The 13,246-nt window shown below is 45.5% G+C and overlaps 3 protein-coding genes across 5 annotated transcripts in view; 2 read left to right on the forward strand and 1 right to left on the reverse strand.

Moving 5' to 3' along the window:
* LOC123249581 (cardiotrophin-2-like) overlaps positions 1 to 2,482 on the forward strand; it is a 3,803-nt gene extending 1,321 nt beyond the window's left edge. Inside the window, exon 3 of the mRNA XM_044678655.1 lies at positions 2,024 to 2,482. Coding sequence (XP_044534590.1) covers positions 2,024 to 2,482 — 459 coding nt within the window. The remainder of the gene's footprint in view (positions 1 to 2,023) is intronic.
* Positions 2,483 to 3,540: 1,058 nt separating this feature from the next.
* On the reverse strand, positions 3,541 to 8,006 carry CTF1 (cardiotrophin 1). Of its 2 annotated transcripts, XM_044657389.1 has the most exons (3): positions 7,955 to 8,006; positions 6,358 to 6,476; positions 3,541 to 4,441 (listed from the first exon to the last, which is right to left on the reverse strand). In XM_044657389.1, exons 1-3 carry the CDS (start codon positions 7,977 to 7,979, stop codon positions 3,995 to 3,997), a joined length of 591 nt encoding a protein of 196 aa, XP_044513324.1. In that variant the 5' UTR covers positions 7,980 to 8,006; the 3' UTR covers positions 3,541 to 3,994. The 2 variants fall into 2 exon arrangements, with proteins under 2 accessions (XP_044513324.1, XP_044513322.1); XM_044657387.1 differs by lacking the exon at positions 7,955 to 8,006 and having other exon boundaries at positions 6,358 to 6,639.
* A 1,142-nt stretch (positions 8,007 to 9,148) lies between these two features.
* BCL7C (BAF chromatin remodeling complex subunit BCL7C) lies at positions 9,149 to 12,085 on the forward strand. Of its 2 annotated transcripts, none has more exons than XM_044657390.1 (6): positions 9,149 to 9,800; positions 10,060 to 10,138; positions 11,179 to 11,287; positions 11,416 to 11,580; positions 11,664 to 11,749; positions 11,872 to 12,085. In XM_044657390.1, the coding sequence occupies exons 1-6, from the start codon at positions 9,709 to 9,711 to the stop codon at positions 12,016 to 12,018; spliced, it is 678 nt and encodes a 225-aa protein (XP_044513325.1). In that variant the 5' UTR covers positions 9,149 to 9,708; the 3' UTR covers positions 12,019 to 12,085. The 2 variants fall into 2 exon arrangements, with proteins under 2 accessions (XP_044513325.1, XP_044513326.1); XM_044657391.1 differs by having other exon boundaries at positions 9,150 to 9,800; positions 11,419 to 11,580.
* Positions 12,086 to 13,246: the final 1,161 nt, after the last annotated feature.

Raw genomic sequence — 13,246 nt, forward strand, 5'->3', positions numbered from 1 at the left:
TTTCTTTCTTTCTTTCTTTCTTTCTTTCTTTCTTTCTTTCTTTCTTTCTTTCTTTCTTTCTTTCTTTCTTTCTTTCTTTCTTTCTTTCTTTCTTTCTTTCTTTCTTTCTTTCTTTCTTTCTTTCTTTCTTTCTTTCTCTTCTTCCCTTACTTTATGTTTTAGTAACAACTCTAAGACAGGTGGGCAAGGGGTAGGCAATTGAAGTTAAGTGACTTGCCTAGGGTTATAGAGCTAGGAAATGTTTGAGGCTAGATTTGAACCCAGATCCTCCCAACTCCAGACCTAGCATTCTACCCACTGTGCCCTAACTGCCTCCCTACATTTGTTCTATGTTTTTATTTTTTTATATTAATTTTTTTCCTTTATTGTTAATAGAATTTATTCATAAGTGTCCTAGTCCCTCCCCTTCCCTTCATCATAGGAGGTATCATCCAGGAGACCCACATGTTCATTTAAATGATGTCTTTCATGTTTCCACCTTTCAGTTCATTCTCTGGAGGTAACATTGACAATTTATTCTTCAAGACTGTGGCTGTGTATGACGTTCTCTTGGTTCTACTCATTTTACTGTTTATTATATAGTGTGGTTCTTTCCAAGTTTTATTCAAATTAGCCTGCTCATCATTTCTTATATATTCTATCACAACCTATGTTTATTTTCTTGGAAAACTGTTAACTGTTGTTAAATGTTTACTAGCATATCCATTGTTTCTAGCCCATCTCTGCTACTAAGTATATGAGCAAATTAGTTCTTTTCTCTGCAGCCTAGATTCTTTTTTCTCTTTAAACTGAAGATTAACATTTCACATTTATTGGGCTGAGGGTGAGAGATGATAGCTGTTTGGAGGTCTGTATGTGGAAGAGAGATTAGCCTTGATCTATTTGACTTCCAAAGGGTAGAAATAGCAAAGTGGTCAATTTAGGCTTAATAGAAGGGAAAATTTCTTTAAAAATTAGAATTGTCTAAAAGGGAAATTAGCTGTCTCTGTAAGTAGTAAGTTACCCATCATAAGAGGTCTTGGTCAAGGATATTATAAAAATGTAGTTGGTGTAATAGGAGCAATTGACTAGGAATCAGGGGAGAAAAGGATTTGAATCTCAACTCTGACTTTTGCCACGTGATCGTGTACAAGCCAATTTACTTCTCTTACATTTTCCTCATCTATAAAATGGATATAGTGGCACCTACAGTGCCTACTTCACAGGATTAGGTGGAGCATCAAATGTGGTGAAGTATAGTGTTTTGCAAACCTGAAAGGAACCTATAAATGTCAGCTACTATTCTTAGAGGGGATTCTCGTGTCAGGTATGAATTGAAGAGAAGACTTCTCAAGCCTCTTCCAACTTCAAGGCTCCATGACTGAATAATCTCCAAGGTGCTTTCCATTCATAGTATTCTGTGATTATAGAAAATCAAAGAAGGTGGAAAGGAAAGAGAATAAAGCATTTATATAGTACCTACTCTTTGTCAAGCACTGTGTAAATATCTCATTTGATTCTCACAACTTTGCAAGGTAATTGTATTATCACTAATTTACAATTGAGGAAACTGAGGCAAACACAGTTAACTGACTTGCCCAGCTAGTATCTGAAGTAAGATTTGAACTCAAGTCTTTCTGATTCTAAGCCCAGTGATCTATACACTGTATCACCTAAACCCTTTCACTTGAAATGGGGTAGAAAATCTTCCTCTTTTAAGAATAGAGGAAGAAGGGAATGCACATTTATTAAATACCTATTATGTGCTGATAAATGCTGATGTTACTCTATTATTATTTGATTATATATAATTATTACTATTAGATGATTTGATTATCACAACAAACTATCATTATCTCCATTTTGCAGCTGAGGAAACTGAGGCAGAAAGTGACTTGTCCAAGATCACAAAGCGTCAGACACTGGATTTAAAACTCAGGACTTTCTGACTCCAGGCCCTGCATTTATTCCCTTGCATCACCCAGGGACCTATATGACTTCAGCAGCCTGGTTACACTCTCTATGCTTTCTATCATTTCCACAGCTCCAGTACCAAGGCAGCCCCTTCAGCGACCCAGGCTTCTCAGCCCCTGAGCTCCAGCTGAGCAACCTACCCCCTGCAGCTGTCCCCTTCATGTTGTGGCGCGGCCTGGGAGACGGTGAGAGACTGCTCCAGGCCCGAGGTGCTTTCTCGGCCCTGGCCCAGCATCTGCAGCTTGTGAGCGATGACCAGGCTGACCTGAACCCTGGCAGTTCTGTGCTGCTCTCTCAGCTGGCAGCTGCAAGGCTCCGGGCCCAGGGCCTGATGGGCAATATGGTTTCTGTCATGGCTGCCCTGGGGGTGTCCATTCCTCCTGAATTGGATTCTCTTGGCCCTGCACCCTTTGGAGCCTCTGCCTTTGAGAGGAAATGTCGAGGTTATGTGGTAACCCGGGAATACGGACACTGGACAGACAGGGCTGTACGGGACATGGCACTGCTTAAGGCCAAATATGTGACGTAGGAAGCAGCCTGGATTTCTGTCTGAAATGGCAACTTTCAATCCTCACCATGGACACTTTCCTGTCCTATTATGTGCACATTTCTGAGAGGAAGGGAAAGATTTGCAATGTGCTATTTCTTAGGGGCCAGCCAGCTCCCCAAAGGCTTGCCACCTATCTGTCCTCTGGGCCCTCTGGAGTCATTGGCCTGATCACCCCATCATTCCTGCTTAGTAGAGAGCCCCCCAAAATGGCTTTCTCCAGTGGTGTTGGCTGTACCTGGCAGTGCTGACACGATTACCTTTGTAGAGGGGTGTGAATGGGTGGTTTCAGGCCAATTCTCTATGGATAAGCCTTAGTTATTTTAAATGTTCATACTTGTTTAGACATGTGCAGTACAGGGTACGATGTCCCGTGTGAATGGATTTCACTTCCTACCTCTTGAGGAATTAATTTCCTCACTAAGTCTACCTCAGTACCCATGACTTTGGGCTCCTACCACCTCTCAACAAATGCCATTTCCTTCCTTCCTTTCTTCCTTTTTTTTTTTTTAGCCTTGCTTTCCGTTAGAATTGACAGAAGTACAGTAAAGGGCAAGGTAATTGGGATTACGTGACTTAGTGGATAGAGAGCCAGCTCTAGAGATGGGAAGTCCTAGGTTCAGATTTGGACTTAGATACTTCCTAGCTTGTGACCCTGGGCAAGTCACATAATCTCAATTACCTTGCCCAGGGTCACACAGCTAGGAAGTATCTAAATCCAGATTTGAACCTAGGACTTCCCATCTCTAGACCTGACTATCCACTAAGCCACCTAGCTGCCCTGCTAGCCATTTCCTATATATTTTCTACAACTTAAAGTATGACATTCACTTTTTCTTCAAATCATATCTATTCCCCACTCAATAGCCTTTCATTTTCTGGCCCTTCGGGAGGAAGGATGTCATTGTCTAGTGATTCTCAATTCCTTTATTTAATGTCCTATTTATATTGTGTCACTCAAGTTTGCACTTAATCTACCCCAAGAAACCACTCTTCCTCCCAACTTCAAGAACTGTACATAGAAGAATATGTTTGTTTGTTTTTATTTTACCAAAAACTTAATTTATTTTCAGAAATAAAAATCTCCTTTCAGGGAACCTTTTTCACAGACCTCAAAGCTTCGTGTTGCTAGAATAAGGGGATTAGAGGAATGAGGAAGGGAAAAAAGTTTGGAGGGGTAAAAGGAGGGGCCTAGTGTTATAGGGAACCAGATAGATCCATGGGGGCCTGGGGTTACATTAGGGGTAATGTCGTAGGAGACAAGGTGGGCTGAAGGCTCCTCTGGGGAAATGTCTTGGAATTTTCTTCTGTAGTGATATTGACTGATCCTAGGGCCCAATACAAAGCTGAATAGCAGGGGAAGAGAGAATGAACTGGAGAAAACAAAAAGATGTGCTGGTGAAGGGATGGTGACCCAAGATGAGGATGGGGTGAGAAGGAAGCTAATTGGTGGCCCTTCATGGGGAAAGATGTAGGGTGAGGTGGGTTTCTTTCTCAGCCTAGCCCTTCCCTCATCAGCTGACCCATGTCACCTTCTGTGCATCTTACCCACTCCTGGTACAACCCACATACTCTGTAGCCTAACAACTTAATCAGGAAGACCCCAGGAGATTCAGGGAGTATGGGGTGGGGCCCTGGGGGCCCTGGGGCTGCACCTAGTGCCCCCAGAACAACCTCTATAGCATTCCCAAGTGCCCTTGACTGGTGAGAGGCATCTTCTAGCCGTCGGAGAAGCCGGCTAGCGAAAGGATTGAGGTCAGCCTGGAGGCGGCAGATGGTGTCCAGCAGTGGGGACAGTGAGTTCAGGGCAGCTGCATCAAGCTGCAGCCGCTCAAGGGTGGGGAGCCCTGAATGAGTTGGGGCTGGGGAGTTGAGCCCAGGCACTGGTAACTCTGGGGGAGAGAAGCTGGGCAGCCCGAATGGGTCCCCTTGGTGCTGGACCTGCAAGGCAAGGGTGGGGAGACATATTAGGAGGAGTCATTTCCTCCCCTTGGATAGGCCCTCCCTGCAGGATCCCACCTAAGGAAATAAATCTTTCTACCATAAAAGTCCCAAGCAAGAGCAATTCCTCTGAATAGGAACCCTTTAGGATAAAAACATATCTTATTTCTACCAACCTTGGTTGGACTCCTAGCATCTCTTGCTTGGTTTTCATTAGGAGAACTAATCTTCTGTGCTATCAAAGTCCCCCTCACCAGTTACACAAGATCTTTCTTCTCCACTCCCTCTAAACCCCACTCTCCCCAAACCCCAATGTTCTACTGGTAGAATGCATCTGTTCTCACTCCTAAGAGAGCTCTCCCCTTGGCAAGGCTGGATCCCAATTAGGATGATAGGATCTAGAATCATTTTATGTTTTATTTTAAAATCCTTACCTTCCATCTTAGAATCAATACTGGGTATTGGTTCTAAGGCAGAAGAGCGGTAAGGGCTAGGCAACAGGGGTTAAGCCCAGGGTCACACAGCTAGGAAGTGTCTGAGGCTAGATTTGAACCTAGGACCTCCCATCTCTGGGCCTGGCTCTCAATACACTGAACCACCCAACTGTCCCCTCTAGAATCATTTTTAGAGGAAACTAAGGTACAGAATAGACAGTGAGATGTTGAAGGTCACATAAAAATCATAGAGTCAGAAAAAGAACCTAGTTCTTTGCCACTTGTAGGGTAGTTTTTTTTTTTCTTTAAACTTTTACTTTCTCTTAGTAACAATTCTAAGACAGAAGAATGCGGCTAAGCAAATTGGGTTAAGTAATTGGCCTAGGGTTACACAACTAGGAAGTGTCTGAAGTTAGATTTGAACCCAGGTCCTCCTGACTCCAGGCCTGGCACCGTGCCACCTAGCTGCCTTTGCACTGTATTTTTTCCAATTCTAGTAACTCAGTGTTCATGGGGAGATCCTGTAGCATGTATAGTCCGAAAGAGCAAAATCTAACAATATATAATCCATAAACCACTGGGATTTGAATTTGGATGCATGGCTTATTATTTCCCTCCTACCTTCCACCAATTTCATTTATGCCAGTACATATTAATGTCTCTATCTCATCAGCAAACAATGGCTTCTCTGGGAAGTCTGGTGGTAATGAAGCAGGTGGGGTGGGAGGGAGTCTGTTAGGCAGAAGGATACAGCTTTTTGCTGATTAACAAATTGACCTGAAACTAAGTATGTGGGAGCAAAATCTTTTCTTCCTTATTCCTAATTCTGAAGCTGTCTCCTCTTTAAGACAAAGTCAAGTCTGGCGTCAAGAATTCTAGCCTGAAAATCAGTGGCCCTGGATTCTAATCCTAGTTGTTGTTCTTGTTTAACCCTTACCTTCTGCCTTAGTATGGGTTCTAAGATAGAAGAACAGAAAGGGCTAGGTAATCAGGGTTAAATGACTTTCCTGGGGGTCAGATAGCTACGAAGTGTCTGAGGTCCCATTTGAACCCTCCAGACTTCAGGCCTAGCCTCTATACACAGTGCCACTTTAGCTGTCCTTCTAATTCAGTGGTTCCCAAACTTTTTTGGCCTACCACCCACTTTCCAGAAAAAAAAAAATTACTTAGTGCCCCCTGTCACATACTGTCACTGCCCCCTTACAGTTATTTACCACCCCCAAATGCACCTGTGGCCATCACCTCTGCAGCACCCACAAGGGGGTGGTGGCACCCACTAATTCTAGTTCTAATATTGATTTATTGTGTGACCTTGGGCAAGTTCTGTCCACTTCTCAATTTCTTTTGTATGACAGTGGGGTTAGTTTAGATTGTCTTAAAAGGGCTTGCCCTAAAATTTATTGATTCAAAGGGTGTTGAGCAATCTTCCCCATCCTTTCTCCTCTCATCCTCCACCCCAACATCTCCCACCCCCATACTCACATATTCCTGAAGCAGCTGCTCAGCATAGCTAGTGAGGAGCTTTGCAAGGCTGTGGGTCTGACGGATCTTGGCCTCAAGGTGGGGGAAAGATGAGGCCGAGGAATGGGACTGTAAGTCCACTGGAGGGGACAGGGGAGGGATGAGGAGGGAGCAAAACCCAAGTCCCTTGACATGACAGGTTTCCCCTCCTCCCATAGTATACTATCTTTAGTGACTAATTCATGGCTTGGTTCCACATTCTCCCCTTATGCCAATTTTACCCTACCCTATTATTTGAAAGGAGAAATTGATTTATATCGGCTGGAGGTAGGGGAGGGCAAGGAAGTGTGGGACCTGGAGGGGAGCCTTGAGACTATACTTCAGATAATCACAATTCCTAGGTGATTATCTATCATAGTACTTAGGTATACCCTTTGATGAAATCTACTATATTTTGGAATCTTGACAATCTTGATTAATATCTTGGGTTGGCCTTAGACTCCTTTTAAACTGGGAGTTCAGTTATTCAAGGGATTAGAAAAAGCCATCCTAACAAGTTTCTTTTATAGTCTATTCCCATTGCATATAACCCCCTCCACCCCTACCCCCACCCCCCAAGCCAAGACTAGGGCAGGAGTTTTTGGCAGACCTGATATAAACCTATGAACCCCTTCTCAGAATTCTGTTTCTAAATGCATAAGATAAAATACACAGTAATTATACCAAAATCATTATCAAAATATTAAAACAAACAAACAAAAACAAATTAGAATCCCTGCTCTAGGCTATAGAAAACTCTTGACTACACATCCTGGCTCTTTCCTCTTTTCTTGAAGAAAACTACATTTCCCAGGATGCAAAGAATTTGAGCAGTGGCTAGGCACATGGTGCTTAATATTGTAGGGGATGGACTATTAAGAAGGAAGCAGCAGGCAAAGGTGACCAAGTTCTTTAACCCATATCTGACCCCCAATCTCTCTCTCCTCCTCCTCTCTCTCCTCTCTCTTTTCTCCCTCTCCCCACCCACAATCCCCAACTTTCTCCCAACACCCTCCCTCCCTTAACTCAGATAACCTATCACTTAGCTCAGGTTCTCATAAAACAAAACAAAACAAAACAAAACAAAAAAAACCCAAGGACCTTCCTTGCAGGTTCTTCCCCTCCCCACACACATCTCAGTCCCCTCACCTCGTCACTAACTGACCCTCCTACTCTAAGTCAGACTCTAACTTCTCAGTCTGAGGTCAGTATTTTTGGCAAAGACTTTTAACCCCAGACTTTTCTCCCTCTCCAACAGATAAGGTGTCCAGTTTCCCCCACTCAGTTCCAAGCCCCACTTCCACCTCAAGTCCTATTCTTTTGGTTTCTTCCTCCAAGCCCTTCCCCCCGTTTTCTTATTCAGCTCCTTCCTTTCCTTCCTCACAATTCATACATTTTGCTCCTCAGCCACTAAGCTTTCCTTTCCAGGACACAGACATTACAGTACACCACCAGGCATATAACTTGTAGGTCCGAACCAAGCTCCAACTATTAACCTGCAATCTTGTCCGAGTTCCCGGCTTCCTTTTCTAGACCCAATTTTTCCAAGACCCAAGTGTTCTGCCCAGAAGTCCCTTACCCTCGTTTCCCTCCCTCTGGCTCATGTTGGCCCCCTCCGTTCCCTGGCTGGTCCCGGCTCCCTACACGCCCCCTCCTCCCCTTCTCAGAGAAGAAGGAGGGAGGGAGAAGGGGGGGTAGGGGGCGTGGTTCACTATTAACCAATCAGGGCCCACCCCCAAACTCCCCCCCACCTCACCCCAAGCCCAGATTCCAGGGCCCTGAGCTCACCTTTCAGCCCTGCCCTAAGGAGTGGAGTAAGGGCCTGGGAGGGGTTACTATAGGTCTTGGGGAGATAGAAATCAAAAGAATCCCGGGGTGCTCCCTCCTGGAGAGCTTCAGCTTTTTCCCTAGTCTAGGATATGGCCAGAGAACTGGGTCACCTTGCTGATGAGGTCACCCAGACAGCAAAGGGGCAGGGACTGTCGGAGTTCTGAGAGGGCAGTTGAAAGGAAAGAAGCCAGGAGTTGGGGTGGGGGTGGGGGGAAGGAAGAGGAGGACTCCTGGATTCAGGGAGGGAACTGGCATGCCTGGAATGAGAAGAATGTGCCTACTAGATATCTTTCCTGGGGAGACACCGAGGGAACTGTCCCCCAGGAGTTGGGGGGTGGGGTGGAGAAAGGAACTTGCTGAGATTGATAAGGGAAGCCCCAGAGCTGTGTTAGAAATGACACGGATGTGCAGATCCCAAGAGATCAGCTACCAGATTTGGATAACAGTCACATCACAGTCCCACCAATTAAACTGACAAGGACTGACAGACAGACCGATAGACACCCGTTTTAAAAGGACATCCGATTAGCAGGGCACCTGCGCAGCAAAGAAACAAGTGACACCCTCTATAAACCCTGAGCTCCCCGGCTCAGCCCCACCAGAGCCCCCGAGATGCTGGCTGCACGCAGTGAGGACCCTCACAAACCTGCTCAGGAGGACAGCACAGTTATATAGCCAGTGCGATACAGTTGCATCAATGCCCACAGTGATACACACTTGCTGACAGATACACATGGACACGCACAGAGGCAGCAATTCCACTGGCACAAGGGGGCAGTCAAAGGAGCTCAAACCCAAGTCGGGCAGGGACCTCCCCTTCTGCCTGTCCCCAGCTTTGGCCCTGCCTCTGCTGCCAGACCCTGTCCTGTCTCTGGAGGGCAGGGGGCGCTGTGGGGGAGCCAGGGTGGGCGGGGAGTAAGTCAGGACAGGGGGCGGAGTGTCTGGTCCAGGGGATTGCTGCTCCTTGGTTTCCTGGCTGCAGCAAGGAAATCCCCAAGCCAGAGCAGAACTAGGGGGTGGCTGGGGTAGGGGCGGGAGCGTAGGAGAAGCTAGAGAGAGGTGACAGGGAAGGAGACAGACACTGACGACAGGGAGCACAAGAAAGGGAAGGAGACAGTGAGGGAGGCAGGAAGAGTGACTCACAGGGAGAAGGGAAGACAACAGACAGCACCAGGAAGGGAGGAGAGCAAGGAACATTTTCTTTCTTTCTTTTTTTTTTTAAGCAGGAAGACAGGATGGAAAACCAACAGGGAAAGGAAGAGAGGGAGTGAAACAGACAAACTGACGGGGAGATCGAGAAGTGGGGGAAACAGGAAGCTAGGGAACGAGGGTGAGGGGGAAAAAGAGATAGCCTGGAAGAGAGGAAGAGGCAAAACTGAGCAAGAAGGAGAAGGAGCTCGAGGGGCAGCAAGTGACCCAGAGAGAGGGGAGCTCAGGAGGGTCAGAACCAGGGTCCCAGGGGCAGGGCAGGTGGGCCTCAGAAGAAACAACACCTCAGATCTCATGGCGGGCCGGACAGTGAGGGCTGAGACCAGGAGCCGGGCCAAGGATGACATCAAGAAGGTGATGGCAACCATCGAAAAGGTCCGGAGATGGTGAGAGCTGGGGCCCCAAGGGCTGGAAGGCTTGGGTTTGAAGCAGGGCAGAGGGGCAGTAACATGAAGTGAGAGGGGTGAGAGGGTCTGGAGCAGACCACCCTCCAAAGCTAGGGATATCAAGGTGCATCCCACTAGGTTGATGTTTCTCTTTTCGCCAAAGATAGCTGTGCCATAGAAACAGTGAGTGTGTATGTTTATGTGTCTGGGCTTGGAATCTCTGGCTCTGATTGACTGGGCTCTGTGGATCACCCCCCAGGGAAAAACGCTGGGTGACAGTGGGAGACACTTCCCTCCGTATCTACAAGTGGGTGCCTGTGGTGGACCCACATGAGGAGGTGAGAAAATTCTATTTCTCTTACAACACTCTCAATCTCTATTATTTCTTTTCTTTCTCTTCTTTGTAATATTACCAGTCTTTTGTCCCTAAACCAGATTCTCCTCCTGATTTACCCATTTTTGTCAGTCACTACCATTTATCCCAGGCCCCCCATACCACTGATTCTTCCCTCTCATTTTCTATGGATTACAAAGCTCTGGTGAGTCTTATCACCGTAATGACATTTGCATCTGTCTCCTCCTTTCTATTTCTACTTGCTACCACCCTAGTACTAGTATAGGCTCTCATTATTTTACACACCTGGGTTATTACAATAGTGTTTAGCTCCATCTTTCATCCTGCTGAGAGATATTGGGGAGGGGGAGGGAAAAAGGGGGAAACAACATCCCCTCAGTTTGCTACATCTAGTCTTGTCACTCCTTTGCCCAAAATATTCTATGGACTGCTGAAGATCAAGCTTCTTTGCCTGGCATTCAAGGCCCACCACAAGTAGGCATCACCCAGCTTTGCAGATTTCTCCCATGCAGCTTCCTTCTATCTTTACTGCCTGCGTAAGCCAAAGACTATTTTCTGTTCCCTGTGTTTTCTGCCAATTTCTTGTGCTTGAAATGCCCCAACTCCCTTTTCACTTGTTGAATTTTTACCCATTTTAAAAAGCCCTACTCAGATATTACCTCTTCCATGAAGCTTTCCCTGACCTCCATCAATAATAGCTGCATCCCCTCCACCTAAACTCATAGAATACTCTTCCCAGGTCTGTAATGCACTGATCATGTATTCCTTTAGATTATTGTTATGTGGCCCACCTTCCTAATTGGACTGCTCTCTAATTTAAAATTTGTATCCCCTCCATACCTTAGCACAGTTCCCAGAACACCAAAGGTGCCTAATGAATATTTGTTGATAACAGCTGAATTCCCTCAGGCTCTTACTCTTTCCTCTTTCTTGGGAAAATTTCCTGCTCCCTCTTCCAACTAACTAATATCTTTTTTCCCCCTCTAAAATTCTTGAACTCCCTTTTCCTTTTCTCTTCTGCAGGAACGTCGACGGGTGGTAGGTGGGGCTGAAAGACCCCGAGTCAGGGAACGGAGGGGTCGGGGAGCCAGTCCAAGAGGAGGTGGTCCTCTCATCTTGCTTGACCTCAGTGGTATGTAGGGGCATCTGGAGGGTGGGAGAATGGAAGTCTTGGGTGGGGGGAGAAGGAAGAGGGGATCAATCCTAAGACAGAGGGAGTGGAAGTAGCCAGGGCCCATCCCTTCCAGCCTCTCTCCCTAGCAGATGAGAACAGCAATCAGAGCTTTCACTCAGAGGGCTCCCTGCAGAAGGGCACAGAGCCCAGTCCAGGGGGCACTCCTCAGCCTAGCAGACCAGCCTCACCTACCGCTCCACCAGATGGGACTCCTGAGGAGGCCCAGCCCCCAAGGCTGGGACAGGAGAGAGGTAAGAACTCAAACAACCTGTCCACTGCCTTCCCATTGGGAACTTCTTGTTCCCTGGGGTAAACTACTGTTTTGTTATTACAGATCCAGGGGGTGTGACTATGAGTGGGACAGATGAACCCCCAATGCTGACCAAGGAAGAGCCTGTGCCTGAGTTACTGGAGGCTGAGGTGAGAAAAGTTGGAGAAAGAGGTTTCAGGATGTGGGAAAGACTTGGGGGGTGGGGAGTGGGGTGGGGAGGGCAAGATTCTTTGGAATCTAGGAGAATTTATCCCCAGTTCCTCCTCACCAGGTTCCTGAAGCTTACCCAGTCTTTGAACCAGTGCCCCCTGTGCCTGAGGCAGCTGTGGGGGAAACTGAAGAATCAGAGGGGGCACCTCCTCTCAAGCGTATCTGTCCAGATGCCCCTGAAGGCAGTCCACTCCCCTCAGATCCTTAAATGTGAAAAGCTGATCCGTAACCTGTTGTGTCTCCCCTGGCTTTTTACAAATAAAGAAACTTTTGTAGCCAAGTATTTTATCAATTCAGCCAGAACACCAAGGTTCTGCCTGATATCCTCCCGTTTTCTGTCCCAGGAACCTGGGCTGTTCCAACAATGCAAGGAAAAGTCAATTCCAAAAAAGACACCAGGAACCCATAAAAAATCCTTATCTCTCCTATTTAAGAAGGGAAATGAGGAAGTGGGAATGAGAAGACTATTCTTGCTAGGTCCTACAAATATTAGAGTTTGTTTCCTCCTACCCTTTCTTTTCCATTTTCTTTCCTTTCTCTCCTACCACCTAAATCCAGTTCTTTGCAAGTTTCTCTTCTGATCTTTAAAAAAAATTCTTTTTATTATGAATTTGGCTACCCACACAAACATTTCAACACACAAAGAACAAGATTGTATAAGAAACTGTGAACTTGTTATATAGTTGAAAGAAATAGCATATTAAGTTTAACAAGATAGTAACAAAACCACTGTGTTCCCTTGGGTATAGTTTTCTTCTGTGTGTTTAAAAAATGTTTTTACTGCTATTCTGTTATTTCATTCTTTTATCACTTTCCACTTAACCTAGACCATCCCTCTAGTGGGCCTCTCTTGAGACAATTAAGTCTAGTCAAAGCAAAACAAATTAACACATTGGCCATGTATGAGAATGTGTTCCTCATTCTGTCTGTACTTCTAATCTACCACCTCTCTGCCAAAAGGTGGGATGTATGTTTTATCATTAGTCTTTTGGGAAGGATTGTTAAAGTGGTTTCAGCTTTTGCTGCTACTAAGCTGCCCTTCCGTCATAAGCCTTTTGAAGTCATACTTGGGCAGTGATTTGGTTGGAGTTCTGAGATCTCCTAAAGTTGTTTCTTATCACATTATTATTGTGGTCGTCCTTTATATTTTTCTTCTGATTTCATTCTATATCAGTTCATTCGAGTCTTTCCATACTTTCCTGAACATGTAATATTTATCATTTCTTATGATGTAATAATATTCCTTTATATTCATATATCACAATTTACTTGTTCATCTATCTCCAACTGAAGGGTATTTATTTTTGTTTCCAGTTCTTTATTGTAACAAAAAGTGCAATGATGGTTTTATATAATCATATAGGGGTTTAAGGGTCCTTGACTTGATAGAGATATCCTTTAGGCCATTTTTTTCCCTTGGATCAAAACAGTCTAAG

This window comes from Gracilinanus agilis, chromosome 1 (assembly GCF_016433145.1).
Source record: "Gracilinanus agilis isolate LMUSP501 chromosome 1, AgileGrace, whole genome shotgun sequence".
In the NCBI taxonomy this organism is placed as follows: domain Eukaryota; kingdom Metazoa; phylum Chordata; class Mammalia; order Didelphimorphia; family Didelphidae; genus Gracilinanus; species Gracilinanus agilis.